A 20998-nucleotide genomic window follows, 5' to 3' on the forward strand; every position below is an offset into this window, starting at 1 on the left:
CCTAGGCTCGGGATGGTCCTAGTTTAAACAAACAACTTTGAACCACAGTAAAAATCGTCTGTATCCTCTAAAAGGCAATGCACAGCCACGTTCCATTTCATTGGGTAGTGGGCTGAAAGGGAAGAGGCTGTGGATTTTCTGAGTGTAGCTTTTGGGGGAATCATCACTGACACCCACACAGGAAGCCCTCCATTAGGAAACTTGACATGTCTTGTCACCTCTTTCTATATCAAAAACCAAAAGAAGCCTTTGTCCTAACAGTCCTTACCTTAAGAGTTCTACCTGCAGAACAGGCAAATTTTTCCTCTGACTTATCCTCCAGGCCGCCTTCTGAGAATCAGAAGAGAACAACCAACTTCGATCATTTGAACAGGGAGCATCCACCAATACCTAGGACCAAAAAAGACAAACAAGGCCAATACATACTGACCACACAGTCTCAGTCACCAAGTCGATAGAGTAGCGACGTAAAACACAACAAGCACACAGCAAATGAATAAAAATCCTTCTTCTGAAACTGAAAATATGCCACAGTAAGTCCTTCTTCATGAAATTTCCTCACTAACGCTTTTCAGAAAAATTTCCTTTCAGTGTTTGTTGTTTCCGTAGTGGGAAGAGGAGAAAACTAGTCTACCTATTTCTACTAATTTAACAGTCTTGACAACAACAGCAAAAACTTTTACAAAAGTTCCTCATTGTAAACAGTTACTATAGTTCTGAATTCTCAGCATTTATTTTTAAGAACTAATAATTCAATTTCAGTTTACTGAAATGACCTTTTTTTCTTCAACTGTCACACTCTGATATGAAATGTTACTGAATTGAAGCAATGCAGTGCCCATGTTTGTGTACTGACCCAAATAATATCTGATCTTTTCCTGAGTATCTCTGAGGTACCTGGAAATAGAAAACATTCTATAATCCCCAATCCCAGTGCCGCCGTTTCCTTTGAACCACGTGAACCATCAAATGAAAACTGCTTCCGTGTCCACTTTATCAAACTCTCCCAATGTTCTGAGAAACCGTATCAGGCTCTGTCTGGGAGCAGACAGAAAATAACAACAACAAAGCAACATAATAGTGGTATCATTGGGAGTCCATCAGTTTGTCACAATGTAATAAAAGTACCTTGTCAAATGTTTCAGGCTGGGCATCTCCCATTTCTCTGCCATCCAATTCAGACACTTTAATTACATTTATCAAAGGCTGTGGGATGAAAGATTCTAGTGTCTGCCTCAGCCACCTCAATCTCAGACCATCGTATTCATTACAATGAAGATAACCTAAATATAAAGGATTAAAAAGTTTCAAATGAAGGCAAAGTTATCATTAAATTTCTACTTTCTGCAAATAAATTTCAGAAGGATATCAATGTACCATAATTATGTAGAAATAGGGTTCAGAGGTAAACATTATGATTGTTTTATGCATTAGAAACAAAAATACACCTACTACATAAAACATTTACAGCAGTCATGCCTACACAGCCTCTCAAAAGCTGTCAGTATTTGATCAATCAACTTTAATTTTGGAGGTAAAACCTACAGAGAATTTTGGATTTCCAAAGCTCTGCTACACAACCAGTACTTCAGACACAGGTCTCACCCTAAAGTGCTAACTTGTAAGAGTAAACAATGTATTACATAAATACACATACAGAAAGATAGGAAATGTAAGTTCAAATTATGAGCTGGGAGACTTTAGGAAAGTTATTTAACTCTTCAAGAGTTTCCTTATCTATAAAATGGATATTGTGCCTAGCTACCTTACAGAGTTGCTGTTAAGATCAAATGTGGTACCTTCAGCAACACTTCTAGCATAATTCTGCAAACACTGCAATAACACATGTTTATAATAACTACTTACAATTCTTCAGTCTTCATTATGTGCTAGGCATTGTTCTAAGCTCCTTACATGTACTAACAAATTTAATCTTTTATGAGAAAGACAGAAACTGTTATTACTCCTCTTTTTTTTTTTTTTCTTTTTTACTGATGAGGAAACTGAGGCTAGGTAGCTTGCCCAGGTTCACACAGAAAGTAATCCAGACAGCTTAGTTCCAGAGCTCTACCCACTCTTTAACCACCACACTTGCGGTTTCTTAATACAGACGACCCACAACAGATGATCCAGAAACAGCTGTTCTGTTTTTCTTTTATTTAAACATACATATTTAAAACATATACCTAATACATATCAGATATATATGTACATATATATATATATACACACATACTCCTATTTATGTGTAAGCATATCCTTAAATGCCTAAAAATACAAAGGTAGAACACTAAGTTTACCTGAAACCCACTGTCTTCAGATAACCATTTAGTTTGATAAATAATCACACCATATTTCTTTATGCTCACATATAAAATCTGAAGTACACAGACTTATATCATTGTATTTATAGTGTCATTTTCCCCCTTACTCTTCATCTACCCCCCTCTACCAACTGCCCCATCAAAAGTAACCTGTGATATCAACCTGATAAACCTGATACACGTATTCCTCAACACACAGGCTGATGCCATCACACTTCTCTGCCTCCTTACTCTCCAGCAACATCAGTACCTCAGAGGAAACACTCCCAGGCGGACAACTGGTAAAGATGTAAATAAACTTCAAAGGCCACTCAACAGTACAAGAACAGGTGTAGACGTGGCATCATCCTCTATTCAACCATTTCCCTGCAGTTGTGTGTTCACACTTGTCACTGAAACACTCAGCAAATACCTTTACACAGCCATCCTTTCATGGTGTGCTTTTATGGCCAGGGGGTAGCACCACTGGAGTGGATAGGTTTGAGTAGGGGAACTTTTAGTTTCAATAAATACTACCTTGTTCCTCTACCAAATCCCACAAGAAGTGTGACTGATATAAGATGGGCTGTGATGTTGCTGTATATTAGTCGCAGTTCCTTGATCTCTAGCAGAACTAAGCACTTCTTCATTTGACTATTGGCCATTTGGGCTTTTTTCTCTAGCAACTGCCTATTCTTATTATTCGCCTATTTTTTTGTACTGCACTATTTATATTGTTCTTATTAACTCGTAAGACATTTTCATATTATAAATAGTAACCCTTTATCTGCCATCTGATATACAAATGCTTTCTAAGCTGCCTTCTGGATTTCTTTGTTTCTTCTATAACACATAAGTTTCACAATTTTTTTGACAGTCAATCATATCACCCTTCCACACTTTCTAGGTTTTTTGGTATTATTTGAGGTGATCTTCTCGACTATTTTCAGGTCTGATTTAACTAAACGTTCAGACTTTCAAAGGCCACCTTTGATATCATCCTACAAAGAAGGACAGAAATTTCAGTTTTCCAGGAGGGCAGGGTAAGGCATTCTTTCCTCATAAAACACCTTACATAGTTCACACAGGAGGTCATTCAGGTGCAAGAAGATGAGGCTTATGTTGGGGCAGATGCAGAAACTGTCTCCTGGCTTAAAAGCTTCATGTCCCACAGGAACCAACATTGAACTACACCATAGGCACAACTTCCAGAATCCTCACAGGGACACACTCTGTTATAAGAATCACCGCATCCAAGAAGACCAAAGCATGGCATCTCTATCACGTCTCTGGGGTTTATTTATTCTTTCTCCCAAGGCACCTACAATTTACCAATCAGAATCATTTTTATCATAAATGATGTCACCTAGAAGCACAGTGACAATCTCTGTCAGGTTATCAAGAAAATTATGCTACAAAATTAACTGAAGGTCAAAATCTAAGCTACGAGGGAAGAAATTTTTGTAAAGCCTTTGCTCAAATACATATATGCATTTATACATTAGACTTTTGTTTCTGATTGTCCCCGCACTGTTAAAAAAAACTTTTAATGACTTCCCATCATCCACTCAATAAGGTTCAAGTGGCTAATCTTTAATTCAAGGTCCATAATAGTGAGACCTTAAGACAACCTTTCTTTCTTTTTTGGGGGGGGGTCGGAGTCTCACTCTGTCACCTAGGCTGGAGTGCAGTGGTATGCTCAGTGGCAACCTGCTGGGCTCAGGTGATCCTTCTGCCTGGCCTTCCAAGTAACTGAAACCACAGGTGAGTGCCACCACACCCAGCTATTTTTAAAAAATCTGTTGTACAGATGAGGTCTCACAAAGTTGCCCAGGCTGGTCTCGAACTCCTGGACTCAGGCAATCCTCTCACCTCTGCCTCCCAAAGTGCTGGGATTACAGGTGTGGCCACTGCGCCTGGCAAGACAATCTTTCAATGCTCATCTCTCACTTTTTCACCAACATACTTTGTGCTCCACCAAACTTAATTGAGTATTGCATTTCACATACTTTGTATGTAGCACAAAGTACTTCTCCTTAAGTGCTTAATATTGTTTATTTCATAGGAAAGATGTTCATGTGCACAGTTTACCTTTTCTACTCTCAGGTCTCCAGATTTCTATATGGGAGGTGCTCAGGAGATGGCATCACTTTTGTTGGAAAGAGGAAAGGAGTAGAAACTATCTTAAAGCACATTTGCATAAACAGCGTACATTTTTATATTTAGTTTGCATGATCATTTTGGGTGGCTTTTGGAGGACTCACAAATGGAGCTTAAATAGGTGTCTAGTCTGAAATCATCAGAAAACAATGTAAGACAAGTTTGTGTTAAGGAGGGAGTGTAATTTTAGGGAAGCAAAAGTGAGAGAAATAAAAGAAAGTAAATCATGGAGGGTGCACTGATATAAGAGAATTTGTAATCGAGCTGTTTCTCAGGATATCTGTAGAGTCTGAAATTACGGAGCCTCGAAGAAACGGAGGGGTTAGTGGAGCAGGGAGGAAGCACAAACGATCTGCAGTCTTTCTCGTCTCCTTCCACTCACAGCTAAAGTCCACTCCAAGAATTCCTAACTCCCACCTGCTTTGGGTTTGTGTACCTGGCCCCTCTAGGCAACTGCTAAAAACGCCAGGCAGTACCCACGGCCAGATACCGCAAGCACCCAGGTGTGGTCATCTCTGCTTGTCAGCTGGAGCCCAGCCAGAGGCTCCACACTTCATGGCAGTGGTAGTATTAGCAACAAACAATGTGTGGATGGTATGAGCCTTTGCTAGGGTTTCTCCGGTCCCTGGAAACAGTTCAAGCACCTCCAGCCTTGAGGTGAGGCATGAGAGTAAAGATGAAGTCATAGACATCCACAGGGATGTGAAAGCGGGTCCAAGACAGCTCCCAAGGTCACAGACATCTTAATTATTTCTCTATCCCTCACCTCTATACCTACCATCCAATGACTTGCACATAGCATGTGCTTGATTTGAAACATGGGATTATATCAAAGAATATTTATATCACTACAACTGAAAATCAGGACAGCTTTTCATTAAATTATAGCTTGAGTCAAGATTCTCAATTCAGCATTTTAAAATAGCTCCCAGCTGAATTATTGCTTTATGCTATATTATTGTTTTGCTTAGATGTAGATTTTATTTGAAATGGTCTAAGGTTGGTTAACTTAAAAATACGCTATAGAAAGTGTCATAAAGCAAATGTCATATATATACTAATACTTATATTATATATTGACACTTATTACAGTGAGGCAATTAATTTTATGCTTAAGTTGTCAAAAAGAAACCAAATCTTAATACTTTTCCATCTAATCAGGACATGGGGTGAATTTCACAAATCCCGGAAAGAGTCACTGAGGCTTGAACATCTGTACACAGCAGCATCTGTCCAAGGAAAGGAACTGAAACTGGCAGCTTCATTCATTCACTTATTTTAGTACGCCTAACTCAGAAAACAACCATCTTGCCTCATTTCCAGTGCTTCTGTACTCTTTGGAGACAGAAGGTGTAATTATGAGTGCTTTCTATGGTCCTCTTGAAGGACATAACATGGATTTAACATACTCAATGAGCAGCCATACCTCCCATGTGTTTGTTGGTTTTCATTGTTTAAAATCTTCTCTATTGGGCTGGGCTCGGTGGCTCAGCCTGTAATCACGCGCCTTTGGGAGGCTGAGGTGAGTGGATTGCCTGAGCCCGCGGGTTCGAGACTCGCCTGGGCAACTTGGCGAGACCTCATCTCTACAATAAATCAAAATGAGCTGGGTGTAGTAGAGCGCGCCTGTAGTTTCAGCTACTTGGAAGGCTGAGGCGGAAGGATCGCCAGAGCCCAGCAGGTCGAGGCTGTGATGGCCAGAAGCGGCCACTGTACTCCAGTCTGGGTGACAGAGTAAGACTCCGACTCAAAAAAAAAAAAAAAAAAAATCTTCTCTATTAAAAAGCGAAGTTTTTTTCATTTTCAAAATCTTTGGACTATCACTTTGGTTAAATAAGTAACTTTTTACAATGATCTGTAATCCTGTGTTTTAACACTATGCTTTTAAAACCTTTAATACTTAGGCCAGGTGCAGTGGCTGAGTCTGTAATCCCAGCACTTTAGGAGGCCAAGGCGAGAGGATAGCCTGAGCCCAGGGGTTCGAGACCAGGCTGGGCAACTTGGTGAGACCCCCAGCTCTACAATCAAAAAATAAGCCAGGCATAGTAATGTACACCTGTGGTTCCAGTTACTTGGAAGGCTGAGATGGAAGGAATGCCTAAGTTCAGCAGGTCGAGGTTGTGTTGGCCATGAGCATGCCACTGCACTCCAACCCGGGCTCCAACTCCAACTCAAAAAAAAAAAAAATCTTTAATACTTAAACTCTTCAGGTTTTCAATTCACTCTCTCTAAGGGGGAGCAAGAAACAAAAGCTTCAAGAACCGCACCTACCCCACACCCTCCTCCTAAACTGCCTGCAGACCAGGTAAATTGATTTCTCTCACAGCAGTTTGTGATCAGCTATAGGACTTTTTCACTGACAAATGGCTGACAACTTTAAAATCTCCTTCCAGGATTACTAATTATTTTTATTAAAATTTAAGGTACTATTACCCTGTCAAAGGTGGAAGGTCAATACCATCTTTCCTCCCACACCTCCCATTAAATGTAGAGAGATGCCAATCTCCAAACTCCAGAGGGAAAGTTTTCGGGGCTTCACCTTCTTTAACTAACATATCAATCATTATGCTACCTGTTTTAAATTCTCTTGTTCATTATTATTTCCTACAATCTAAACTATAACCTAAGTACGTGTCTGCAAACTAATGTTTTCAATTTTTTTCCTTCAGATTTCCTCAAAGTAACTGAATTTCCTTGTTAAAGTCATTATTAACAAACCCCTTATAACTGTCTATGAATTCTTATCATAAAACCCAAAGAAACTTGAAGACAAGCTGCGGGGACATCCACATACAGACTCAGGAATTCACTGGTACAACAGTGGAAACTGCTACTCCTGTAACAAGTATTAAGCTCATTGGGGTAACTATAAATACATTTTACCAGATATCAAAGCCTGACTATGTCATAACAGCGGCTATAATGGCCTTTATTACAGTAGTATTAATTTTAATAGTATACACTTGTACACAGTGTTTTGTATACAGATACTAAAGATGTTGGCAACTCCATTGAGCTTCTATCCCCCCATTACTCCCTCTTACTCTAGACAGGTGGGGACATCTCTACAACCCTATTCGGCAGGAAATAGTTGCAGAAGCCTGACCTTCATCCCTGTTCCCCGGTACAAATAAGAATATTTTAAAATAACGAGAGGGAGAGATGAAAGGATATAACGCAGATTTAATATAGCCAATGAGCAGCGATTTTAACATTGCCTAAATCTTATGTTTTTAACATTGCCTAAATCTCATTTTTCTCTAGTAATTCACTTAACTTACACTCTAATCGCTAGGCAAGGGCAGAACCGATTTCTCAGAGGTAGCTATTGATAATTGTTTTACAACCCTCCTCCCCAGCTTGTTTAGTACTAATTAGATTTTCTATTTCAAGTATTTGCCTCTACCATAAGACCCAGTTAACCTTATCAGCTCTTTGTGACACAGACCCTACCACCATGGCAGCAACCACATGACTAGCCCACCTATCTACCTGCTATCCATCACCTGATGTCAATACTTGTGCTTACCTGTCCCTGCATGATGATGTGGAGCAGACCACCACTCAACTACCTTAACAACCCGCCTCCATCAAGGGGAATGGTTAAAAGGACTACCTCAAGCAGCCATTTGCCATTGCCTTACTAGATGCTGGTGTGGCCATGTGTTCTTTGAGTCATCGCGGTTACCATGCTTCCTGGCTTTGGCCGCCTTCTCAACCTTGGAGAGGTAAAGCTCCTCTTTCTCTCTCTCTCTCTCTAATTTACTTTTTAAATAAACTATATTTTCCAATCTAACTTCTGCGCATTCTTTGCATCTTTCACGCAGCACCAGATTGCACACCAGGCACCCACACCCCCGGTGGGTCTGACCTAAAATTATGAAGGCTCGTTGAGGAGTGTGACCTAACACCTCTCAGTGTCAAAATTAGAATAATGATAGTGTCTTATATACTAAAAGTGCTGTGAAGACTAATGGTAAGGTTCTTTGATCTAATCGGAAAACAATGCTACAAATTCATAAAAGAACAAAATGGTGACAATAAATTTGTTAAAATTTGGTTGATATTAGAATAAAATACATTTGAGAATACAACCACTTTAAGGCTCTGGTTTATTAAGCACTTGTTATGGATTAGGCAGAATGCTAGTTGCTACAGTCATAAAGATGAATAAGAGGCTGTCCCTGTGCTGAAGAAGACAGAGGATGTGTCCAGAACACTAGACAAGTCAGCAGTTGAGTATCACTGGGAGACCGTGGAATACAGTCAGCAGAACAGCCAGAACAGGGGAAATCTGAGTTCAGATCCCAGCTGTGCCACTTCCCTTAGGCAATTTAGTTAACTTCTCTTTGTCTCAGTTTCATCTTTAAAACAGAAATAAAAATACCCAACTTGCAGGGTTGCAGAGTTAAATGAATGGTTACCAATGACAGTGTTCCTCCGAGCCCTAGGACCCCAGCAAGGTTTATACATGGACATATACAGAAGACGTTGGATGCAGAGAATACTAAAAAAAAAAAAATTTGAAATGCACAGATTTATGCAATGTGATTAACACAGTCCTAGGAACATACAAAGTGTTCCAGAATGGTTATTTTTATTATTGCCACAAAGAAGATACACCTAATGCAGCTCAGAAAAGGCTTTCCAGGAGAGTTGATTCCTGAGGTAAACCCTGAAGATGGAAAGGGGTTAGCCATAGTGGTGCCTGTAGAATATGTAAAAAGGCCTGGAGACATGAAGGAGCAGGAAGGGGGCAAGGGCAATTCAAGAGAAAGGAGTCTTTCTAGTCTCCACTACCAAAGCTAACCAGATGTCAAAGTCATTACTGACAGCAAAGAGATTTTTATACCTGGAGGGACATAGTCCTGGCCAAGCTTCCCACTGGGTCATCATTAGTTAATTAATAATGTTTTCTTGTGTCTGTTGCCTGTCCTTATATCTTCTTTTCAGAAGTGTCTATTCATGTCTTTTGCCCACTTTTGAGTGAGCCTATTGGTTTTTTTCTTTCAGTGCATTTGAGTTCCTTGTAGATCCTAGATGTTAGGCCATTGTCAGATGTACAGTTAGTAAATATTTTTTCCCATTCTGTGGTCTGTCTACCTGCTCTATTGACAGTTTCTTTTGCTTTGCAGAAGCTTGTTAGTTTGATGAGGTCCCACTTGGCTATCATATTTCTCAAAGTATGGTTAATCAGGGTTCTGAATAGGAATTGGTTGCCAGTTCCAGTTTCTACAAGGGTCTCCTGAATTTTTAAAGATTCTTCTAGTTTGAAGTTTTACGTTTAGGTCTTTGATCCATTTAGAGTTAATTTTTGTGTATAGTGATAGGTAGGGGTCCCGTTTCAATCTTCTGCATGTGGTCAGTCAGTTTTCCCAGCACCATTTACTGAACAGGTTCTCTTCTACCCAGTGGTTGCTGTTGGAGGTTTTGTCAAAGAAGAGATGGTTGAGAAATTGAGGGTTTGCTTCCGGAATCTCTATCCTGTTCCATTGGTCTATGTGCCTGTTCTTGTACCAATACCAGGCTGTTTTGATAATGGTTGCCTGATAGTAAAGTCTGAAGTCTGGAAGTGTCACCCTCACTCATCATCAGAGAAATGCAAATCAAAACCACACTGAGATACCACCTTACCCCATTAAGATAGGCCATCATTAATAAAACAACAACAGATGCTACTGAGGATGTGGAGTAAAAGGAACCCTTCTGCACTGCTGGTGAGATTACAAACTAGTGCAACCTCTCTGGAAGACAGTGTGGAAGTATCTGAAATAAGTCGAAATTGACCTTTCATATGACCCAGCAATTCACCTACTGGGAATATACCCAGAAGAATGCAAATCATTTTTCAAAAAAGATACCTGCACACGTATGTTTGTTGCAGCTCTATTCACATTAGCAAAAACTTGGAACCAACTGTGTTGTCCATCAAAGCTGGACTGGATAAAAGAAAATGTGGTACATATACACAATGGAATATTATACAGCCATAAAGAAAGACAAACATGGATTTTGCAGCAACTTGGATGGATTTAGAGTCTATTATACTAAATGTTCTATCGTAGAAACAAAGAACAGAAAACCATGTTCTCACTCATAAGCGGACCTTGAACAATTATAATACTATACGAAAGCGATTGGCTGTAGTGAGAAACTGTCAGGGGAGGGGTGGTAGGATTGGCAGTTGAGGGAAACTCCTAGGGGAGTGATGGGTATACCTCATCAACCAGTGTACCTGCATAATCAACGTTTGTATACCTAACCCTTCATTGTACCTCACATCTTTGTAATAAAAATAAAAAAAATTTTTGACAAATTAAAAAAAAAAAAATAATGTTTTCTTATTTAGAACCAGAATTATTTGCTCTTTTTCTTCCAAGACCAGGACATTCCAAAGGCTGTGTTGACAGAAAACATGGTCAGTCCATCACTATGCTAAAAGGTGAGAGAGGCTGGACCAACAGAAAAAATAGACTAATTTTAAAAATCATCCTAAAACACAAGATTTTTAATCATTCAAAGCTATGGGCCTCTTGGCCCCAAATAAATGCCGATACTGATCTAACAAAATTTGGTGTATAAATGCACACTTAGTGCAGTCATCTTTTTTTTTTTTTTTTTTTTTTGCTTATAAAAGCTTTGATTAGCATTGCTTCTGCATTCCAAATTCAAGCACTGTAGCTAACCTAATTTGGGCTTTAAAGCATCAGCATGAAGACATCTGTACTTCTTAGTAAATCATTATCATTAGTCCTACTTAGATGAAAAGCTACTTTACTTGGAACACTGCCTGTAGCTCATTGCCCTTGATATAAGAACAGGAAGATTCTTCTCCACTTCAAACTCCTAAAATATATCAGTTTGCCTTTGGTTCCTAATCAAATCAACTTTGCAACCATAAACGTGTAAAATATTTATAGCCTACTAATGAGGATAATTTAGGATTAAAATCCCCTCTCTTCAAAATGGTAACTGAATTTGACATTTCTCTTCCATCTTTTATAATACTAAAAATGTTATACCCAGAATTAATGATGATAAGGGTTGTAACTTATAAGAACACTGCCAAAGAACACAGAGTAGAAGTAAAAACAAATATTCTTTATAACATACAATTCCATAAAACCGCAACTCAAATTAGATAATAATAAGGCAACCTTATAAAATAATCTTTTTTTGTGATTCCTTACAATAAAATACAGCAAGCTTCAACAGCAGAGTTTTAACCAGAATTCTAATCCACATAGCATATTTTCTCCTGAATATACAGTAAACGGATATATTTGTGCCAATGGCTAGTACAACACAACTCACATTTCTTATAAAACATTTTCTAATCTATTTCAACAGGGAATGCTCTCAGAGAAAGATATAAATTAGCAGTCTTCAAACTGAGATTAGCATGACTTGGGGATACATAACAAATTTCTAAGGAATAGGCAGGCTTGGATAGTTTCAAAAAATCAATTTTCAGATCATCAACTTTCTAAAGAAGGAGAACCCCTCAGTGGGACATCTCCTTTCACTGGACCCTTCACCAACTTTACAAATGAAAAGTAAACTTTCCACCCATCCAGGATCTTATTATGGCCAAAAGTATCTGGGTGTAGAAACCTCCAGAACATCAAACAAACAAGAGCAGTTTAACACACTGGTGTCTTGGCTGAGAAAGTGAATGAGTCTAGCAAAGAGGCAACACTGCCTTTTGTAACTGAGATGGTTCCAAATTCTTTACTTTCAACAAAATCAAAAACAGACTTGAAGAATGCTCTCCTAATAGATAATTAAAATAATGCTTGATCAGAGATCTGTATGTGATTTGGGGCTATAAATCAGAAGTTTAAAGAACCAGTAAAACAATTCTAACATAATTCCCACCACTTCCATTTTTTTACTCTGTCAGCAGCATCAGTATCTAAAAGAATAAAGCCATCACACAAAAACCAGAGTTGATGCTGAAGCCTGCCTTATCTAGCAATAAGTAGTATCCATCCAGGGAAATCTGAATTTGTTTTAGAAAAAAAAGTCCCATCTATTTCATTAAGAAAAAAATTTACAGTGAATGTTGACTTGCTCCTTTTAGTAAATATTTATAAAAAGGTGCAACACTTTGGTACCAATAATAATGGTAACTATAAGGTCACTTCAAAAGAACTTTTTGTATTGTTCAATACTATATCCTTTGCCACTTGTGGCTATGAGCACTCGAAATGTGACTAGCCTGAATTAAAATGTGCTATAAGTGTAAAATAATAAATTTTAAAGACTTGTAAGAAAAGATCCCTTAAAAACTTCATTAAAAAACTTTATTTTCATTACATATTCAAACAATATTTTAAATGTACTGGGTTACAATTCATTATAAATTAATTCACTTGTTTCTGTCTAGTTTTTAAATGGGACTACTCAAAAATTTTAAATTATGTATGAACCTCACATTATATTTCTATGGACAGAGCTGTCTTAGAAACTTATAGTCTAATGATACAAAAAAAAAAAATCTTAAATGTATGTTTTTGTTGCAAAGAAGTATATCAGGGATGTCAATACAAAACTTTCAAGTATAAATGGAAACATTAAAGAATACCCACCATTGGTGTATCAGCATTTATATTATCTGGCAAATCTGTATTCACCAAATGTTTTAGTTTTCTTCCCAATCACCTGCTAGGATTAAATAGCTGTAGAAAGATGTTATTGATACCGATTTCCTCAGCTAAGATTTCTATTTTTCTCCATAACGTCCTGGTCTTCAGGCTTCCTAAGTTTGCAAACTCAATCTTATGTTTTCCCCCATAGGCTTTCAAAGAACTCTGTAACAAATAGATATCAACACATTGTCACATACTGAAAGAAAAGCACTCTACCTGGAAGAGCACACTGCAGCAGAGCCACCGATTTGCCTCCAGGAGCAGCACACAGGTCCAGAACCTTCTCCCCATCCTTTACTTCCAGAGCCAGGACTGGGAGAAGAGAAGCAGCATTGAGGAGATAGTATTTTTTCAGACTTCCACTCTGGTGTCTCTGTGCAGGCATTCGGCCCGGAGTTCTGCTACGGTAACACTTCATGGGCGTGGGAGAGTAAGATCCTTGGAAGAGGGTGCGATAGCCCTTCGTGTGCAAATCCTCTTCCAGGTCGGAGGAGTAACTGAATCGGTTAAGCAGGACAGCATATTGCCAGCATGATGGAGATGTTAGCATTTCTCTAAAATGTACAAAGGAATATTAGTACTATACGCACCAATACCATTTCATACTATGAACTGGGTGAATGTGGTCCTAGTTTTCTGCTTCATTCACCTATGAGTCTGGAGACAGGATTTGCATTCCTGACGCTTCCTTTGGCCTTATGAGGCTCCAGGAGGCTCAACCCAGCACTGTTCTGATCCCATCTTTATTTTTCACATTAATACTTTGCTCCTTGTGGCTTTTTAGAAATTAATTTTGATCATTAAAATATTATGTTACGATTTATGAGTTTTTGAGGCCCCTTCAATTTTGCACCAGAGAGGCATGCAAGTCTCAGCCTACACTCAGCTTAGTCCCTCCTACAGAATATCTTGGCAAAAAAACACAGCCTGCCTCTACCTACCCCTAAATCTGTCACAGGTTTTTGTCCATCACTCTCTGCAGAAGAAAGTGTTTTTCTTAAAGACAAAATTTAAAACCAGAGACCACTCATATTGGAGGGAAGACTACCATCATAAAAGGGTGTTAGAGGGAATGAGTGTTTGCTTCTGATGAAGATAAAAGGGATGGGAAACTAACTACAGTGAACTCTACAGCACCAGAGTTAATGATGCATTGAGTGGCTCAGATGATACAAAACCAAGGATGATTTAAAAACCACTTATGATGCAGGCTTTCCCTGGCAGCTTTACCTTCCTAAATTTGTATTCGGTCCAACAGTTAGATCTCTTGACAATCACAAGCTCACGTCAACTGACAGATGATACAGCAGGAAATATTTAATTTATTTACTAGCTGACCTTTCTAGCTGAGTTATTGGGAAGCCTCATTAACCATGGTCAATTAAATAAATTCCAGCTGCTACTCACCCTGGAGTTGCCTATGTGAGGAATGGCTGGATTGAAACGTAACACCTGCGACTGGAAGTGTGCCATGTGGAATTTCAATGTAGAGCCAATATGTGACACGGCTTTCTCCTTTCATTGCTGCCTCTACAAGGAATGGTGTGAAATGGGAGCCTGACGTGTCTGTTTCAGCTATCTTGGAGAACGCAAACTCTTTCTGAAAGAAAGAGGTTTGCAAACTTAAGCATGCACCAAGGGTCTATAAAAAAGACTGCAGGACCCTATCCAGAGCTTCTGGTTCAGCAAGTCTGAGGTAGGGCCTGACACTTGCCACTCTGGCAAGCTTTCAGGTGATACTGATGCAGCTGATCCCCAGGAATATAGTTTAAATGGACCCCTGGGCCAGGGGTGGTGGCTCATGCCTGTAATCTCCACACTTTAGGAGACCACAGTGGGAAGATAACTTGAGGCCTCGAGCTGTAGACCAGCTTGGAAAACAGTGAGATCCTGTCTCTACAGCAAATAAAAAATAAATAAAATGCACCCCAAAGGGTATAAGTCAAAAATAAAATCCTAAGCCTCTCTACCAACTGAATTAACCCCCCTTTGACCAAGAGAGCCCCAGAAAAACCTGAAAAGCAGAATTCCCAGCAATGATAGGAAGAGAGGTCAGATACACCTCAATTATACTCCCTCCCTTTTGGAGTTTAGGTGCAACTGATCAGCAGTAACACTGAAACAGAGGTTCTAGGTCAGGCGTAATGGCTCACACCTGTACTCCTAGCACTTTGGGAGGCCAAGGCAAAAGGATTGCTTTAGCTCAGGAATTTGAGACCAGCCTGGGCAACATGGCAATACCTAGTCTCCACCAAAAAAAAAAAAAAAATTTAAAATGTGCCAGGAGTGGTGGCATGTGCCTATAGTCCCAGTTACTCAGAAGCCTGAGGCAGGAGGATCCCTTGTGCCCAGGAGTTTAAGAGCCATGATCGTGCCACTGAACTCCAGCCTGGATGACAGAGTGAGACCTCAATCAATAAAAAAGAAAAAGGGAGGGAGGGGAAATAAATAGGTTATAAGATATCAAATTCCAACTGACTCTGATACAGCACCACATGACAGCAATCCCTGAAGGAAATCAAAATATTTTACCCCAAAATATATCTGACATATTTTGATATGGCCCTGTAAAACCATCTCTTATGGGGGAAATTTGTGTCTTAGAGAATCTCCATTAATGCAGCCAAGCCTTCTATTTCCAGGTCTTTCCCAAGTCTAGAAGACTGACATCTTTAAGGTCTGTAAAGAGATGTTTACCATTCATTCTCTTTGAAGGCTGCTACCCGAAGGTTTTACATAACAAGGGCCTTGGCCTCCACTAACCCCCTTGTCTTAATTCCAACATTTCTTCAAGTCTTTAGATAAAGCTTAACTCTCTCAGCCAACTGCCAATCAGAAAATCCCTGAATCTAACTATGATCTGTAAGCCCCTCACCGTGCCCAGCAGCCCTTGGATAATTTCTACTTCATCCTTTAAGATTTAACATATTGGATAATACACAAAGAACAGTGGTGCTCCTAAGTGAACAATCCCCTTAAATAATAAGCTTAGAAGGAAATATGCGGGATTAGTAACCTTTATCAAGAGATAAGAAAGAAAACGTGAGTAAATGGAGAAACATATTGCGGTCAAGTTGGAAAGACTGAATACAATAAAGATGTGAATTATCTCCAAGTTTAATACGTTTAATATAATCCTAGTCAAGGTTACCATATCTATCTACATACACAACTATTTTAGAAATTATTTTTAACTGAACTTTAATTCCAAAATGCATCAGCAAGAATAAACATTCAACAATAGCTTTGAAAATCCTGAAGAAAAAAAGGATGAACAGAGGTTTGCACTGTCTGATAGTAACCAATGGAAAGTGTGCCACCCTCTGTTAGCGGAGGGGTAGGCACATGACGTAGGCCAAGCCATTCCAGCCTGGATATTTGCGTTGTGTTTCTGACAGTTTCTCTGTTTGCACATGACTCAACACTAGATAGATTTTCACCTGGTTTGCAGGGTAAAGTTAGAATGAACTGCCATAAGACTTATAATAGTAGCATTTGCAGATTTCCCTTGTTAACCAAAAAACCAAACTGTAAAATATTTAAAGAGGAGTCTGAGTGCAGTGGCTCAAGTCTGTAATCCCAGCACTTCGGGAGGCTGAGGCAAGAGGATTGCCTGAGCCCAGGAGTTCAAGGCCAGCCTGGGCAACTTGGCGAGACCTCATCTCTACAATAAATGAAAAATTAGCCAGGCATGGTAGCCCGTGTCTATAGTTCCAGCTACTTGGAAGGCTGAGGCAGAAGGATGGCCTGAGTCCAGCAGGTCGAGGCTGCGGTGGCTGTGGGTATGCCACTGCACTCCAGCCTGGGCAACACAGTGAGCCTCCAACTCAAAAAAATAAATAAATAAAAAGAAAAGAAAAAGAAATTATCCATGGGAGAAATGAGAAAGAACAGGGCAACACATGTATACAGGTGCACAGGTATGAGAAAGAACAGTGCCTGGGAAATTAGGAATCTGATGTGGCTCACGGCAAAAGATAACATGGACCAAGTATAATACGATAAAGGTGTTGAATTCTATCTTATAAGTGATGGACAGCCATCGAAAGACTACTGGGAAAGAGAGCCCAATCAGATTTTAAAACATGATAGGCAGACTGAGGTAGGAATTATTCCATGTCATTTGTAAACTAAAAATAAAATCCTAAACACCTCAGCTGGCTAAATGAACCCCTTCTTGGCCAAGGGGACCCTACAGAAACCTGAAAAGCTGAGTTCTTGGCCCCAATAGAAAGGTCCAATGCACCTCATTATACCCTGTCTCTTTCTGAGTTTAGGCAAAACTGACCTTTTGAGGCTGAACCAATGTATACCTCCCATGTATTGATATATAATTGTACCTGCAATTGCTGCACCCCACCCCCCCGATTTTTTTTGAGTTGGAGTCTCGCTTTGTCATCCAGGCTAAAGTGCAGTGGCACACTCATGGTCACCATAGCCTCAACCTACTACGCTCAGGCAAACCTTTCCCCTCAGCCTTCCAAATGGCTGGAACCACAAGCGTGCACCACCATCACTGGCTAATTTTATGATTTATTGTAGAGAGGAGGTCTCGCCATGTTGCTCAGGCTGGTCTAGAACCCCTGAGCTCAGGCAATCCTCTGGTCTCTACCTCCAAAAGTGCTGGGATTACAAGAGTGAGCCACGACACCCGGCTGCTGTCCCCTTAAAGTATATAAAACCAAACTATTACCTGACCACCTCAGGATCACTTACTCAAGGCTTCTTGGGTTTGTGTTTACTCTGAACCCTGGTATCTCATAGTTACTCAGAATAAATCTCTTTAAAATACTTACTGATGCCAGGCTCGGTGGCTCAGCCTGTAATCCCGCGCCTTTGGGAGGCTGAGGTGAGCGGATTGCCTGAGCCCGCGGGTTCAAGACCCGCCTGGGCAGCGAGACCTCCTCTCTACAATAAATCAAAAAATCATCCGGGCGTGGTAGCGCATGCCTGTAATTCCGGCTACTCGGAAGGATGAGGCAGAAGGATTGCCAGAGCCCAGCAGGTTGAGGCTGCGGTGGCCAGGAGCGGCCACTGCACTCCAGTCTGGGCGACAGAGTGAGACTCCAACTCAAAAAAAAAAAATACTTACTGAGGGCTGAGTACAGTGGCTCATGCCTGTAATCCTAAGCACTTTGGGAGGCCAAGGCAAGAGGGACTACTTGAGTCCAGGAGTTCAAGAACAGCCTAAGCAACATAGCGAGACTTCATCTCTACAAAAATAAAAAAATTAGCTGGGCATGGTTGTGTACACCTGTAGTCCCAGCCACTCAAGAGGCTGAGGCAGAAGGATCACCTGAGGTCAGAAGGTCAAGACTGCCCTACAGCCTGGGTGACAAAGTGAGGCCCTGACCCAAAAAAGTAACAATTACATATATATACATAATTTTATTTTTTGTATATATATAGGGGTGGCAAAAATGTGTACATATTTTAAAAGCTGTTATCTATGTATTACTTTTCGAAGTTGAATTTAATTACGGTAGCAATTTGTAGTAAGAATTTGTTCAACTGTGCTTCCCCCATTTTCTTTGACTATCTTGTCTGTTGCATGATAATGCTAGCAGTCATTTGATTAACATCATCTTTTGAGTGAACATCATACTTAAAATGTGTATACATTTTTTATATGTACTATATGCATTACTGCTTGGTTTTTCCATTAACACATTCTCTAACAACTAGACAAAATAAGGCCTGACTAGAACAAATAAAACTTCTGATTTCAGGACCCACACCCAGCCCTATTGAACTACCTGTATTTCCTGTAACAAGTTTATTTAGCCTTTACTGGTCTCAACATAAATTGCCCCCTGCCTAGAACAATTTCCTCTCTCAACCCCCTGTTCTCTCTGCAGGTGTTTTATCTCCCCAAGGAAGCCTTTTTACCTACCATCCAATTCACCTGCTCCACCTTACCCTGATATTATTATTTAAATTTTTATATATTCAAGGGGTGAAAGTGCAGATTTTGTACATGTATATATTGCAAAATGGTGTGGCCTGGGCTTTCAGTGTCCCCATCACCAAAATAGCGAATATTAGGCCGGGTACAGTGGCTCGAGCCTGTAATCCCAGCACTTTGGGGGGCTGAGGCAAGAGGATCACCTGAGCCCACAGGTTCGAGACCAGCCCAGGCAACATGGTGAGACCTCGTCTCTATAATAAATCACAAATTTAGGCGGGCATGGTAGTGCACACCTGTAGTTCCAGCTACTTGGAAGGCTGAGGCAGAAGGATCGTCAGAGCCCGGCAGGTCAATGCTGGGGTGGCCGTGAGTATGCCACTGCACTCCAGCCTGGGTGACAGAGTGAGACTCTGCCTCAAAAAAAAAAAAAAATAGTGAATATTACCCCCAATAGGCCACTTTTCAACCCTCACCACTCTGTCTTCCCACATATATAATCATCAGTGTCTGTTATTCCACTCTGTATGACCAAGCATACCCACTGTTCAGCACCCACTTTTAAGTGGGAACATGAGGCATTTGACTTTGTTTCTGAGTTTTTTTCACTTAAGATCATGGCCTCTAGTTCCATCCATGTTGATACAAAAGACATGATTGCGTTTTTTTCTGCTGAGTAGTATGACATGGCATATATATACCACATTTTCTGTAACTAGTCCTCCAGTAATGAACACTTAGGTTCAACTTGCAATGTTCATTTTGCAAGTTTACCTCATATAACCATCCCAGCAACCTTGAGAGAGGCACCTATTACCCTATTTTAGAGGTTTGGTAACTAAAGCTTTCAGAAATGTAGTAACTTACCCAAATATCACTAGTAAGCAGAATTATTTGATTCAAAGCCAGGCTGGCTTTAAAGCCTAAAAAGAGTGATTCCCAAAGTGCGTGACCCTGGTCTGCAGCACGAGAGGTACACAGGACACAGAACCTCTACCCCAACCCTCACGCAGTGCCTCCCTGAAGCAGACCCACAGTCTCAAAAATGGAAATACCTGGCCACACCCTGCCCATCGACCCAGCTGCAACAGGACCAGCTCAAGGGAGGGACTGCTGAGGGTGCTGAGGCTGCTGCTTCCCAGCCCTGAGAAAGCAAAGCTGTGTATGAATATGGGCTTCACGGTGCCCCCCACACACACCTGCCACTGGCTGCCATTCTCCCCCTCACAACACACAGACACGCGCAGACACTCCTTCCCATGTCTGCACTGGGCGTGCCGCTACCAAGGCTGGAAAGGGAGAGGCTACGGGGACCAAAGCTTTGATAGAGGGGCAACCTATCCATGTAGCCCAGCAAGTGCGGAGGGAGTACACATCAGAGGACTCAAGAAGACAGTGGCAGGCACCACACTCCAGGCCTCCTCCCAAGAGTCATAACTGGTCTGATGCTGCTCCATTTACTGGTCTTTAAGGTCAGAGGAAGTGCAAGAACATCAGTAGCCAGCAGAACTGGGGTCCCACAAGGTCAGTGACCTGCAAGTTTGCTAATACATCACTAATATCATTTTGAAAAAAACACATTTTAAGTTGAAATCCTCACTATCAATTTACAGATGTAACTTCCAGCATACTGTCAAAATTGACATTTTAAAATATAAATTACACCACTTTTTAAAATGTACCCAGTGGAACCCAAATGTCAAAGTAATTTTGATACCGTCATCGTACATTTAAAAGTTCATGAACTGGTCAGGCGTGGTGGCTCATGTCTGTAATCCCAGCACTTTGGGAGGCCGAGATGAGAGGATTGGCTGAGTCCAAAAGTTTGGGACTAGCCTAGGCAACTTGGTGAGACCTCATCTCCACAATAAATTTAAAAATTGGCCAAGTGCAGTGACTTAAGCCTGTAATCCCAGCACTTTGGGAAGCCGAGGCGAGAGGATTGCCTGAGCTCAGGAGTTTGAGACCAGCCTGGGCAA

At 40.5% G+C, this 20998-nt stretch overlaps 1 protein-coding gene across 1 annotated transcript in view; it reads right to left on the minus strand.

The window, feature by feature from the left end:
- Positions 1 to 268: 268 nt before the first annotated feature.
- Positions 269 to 20998, minus strand: part of NSUN3 (NOP2/Sun RNA methyltransferase family member 3) — a gene marked incomplete at its 3' end in the record, with an annotated part of 29675 nt that continues 8945 nt past the window's right edge. Inside the window, exons 3-5 of the mRNA XM_021714367.1 lie at positions 13331 to 13668; positions 1129 to 1283; positions 269 to 390 (exon numbers count right to left, since the gene is read on the minus strand). Coding sequence (XP_021570042.1) covers positions 269 to 390; positions 1129 to 1283; positions 13331 to 13668 — 615 coding nt within the window. The remainder of the gene's footprint in view (positions 391 to 1128; positions 1284 to 13330; positions 13669 to 20998) is intronic.

The sequence above is a fragment of the Carlito syrichta genome, unplaced genomic scaffold (assembly GCF_000164805.1).
Source record: "Carlito syrichta isolate Samal-C Ts95f unplaced genomic scaffold, Tarsius_syrichta-2.0.1 Scaffold305637, whole genome shotgun sequence".
In the NCBI taxonomy this organism is placed as follows: domain Eukaryota; kingdom Metazoa; phylum Chordata; class Mammalia; order Primates; family Tarsiidae; genus Carlito; species Carlito syrichta.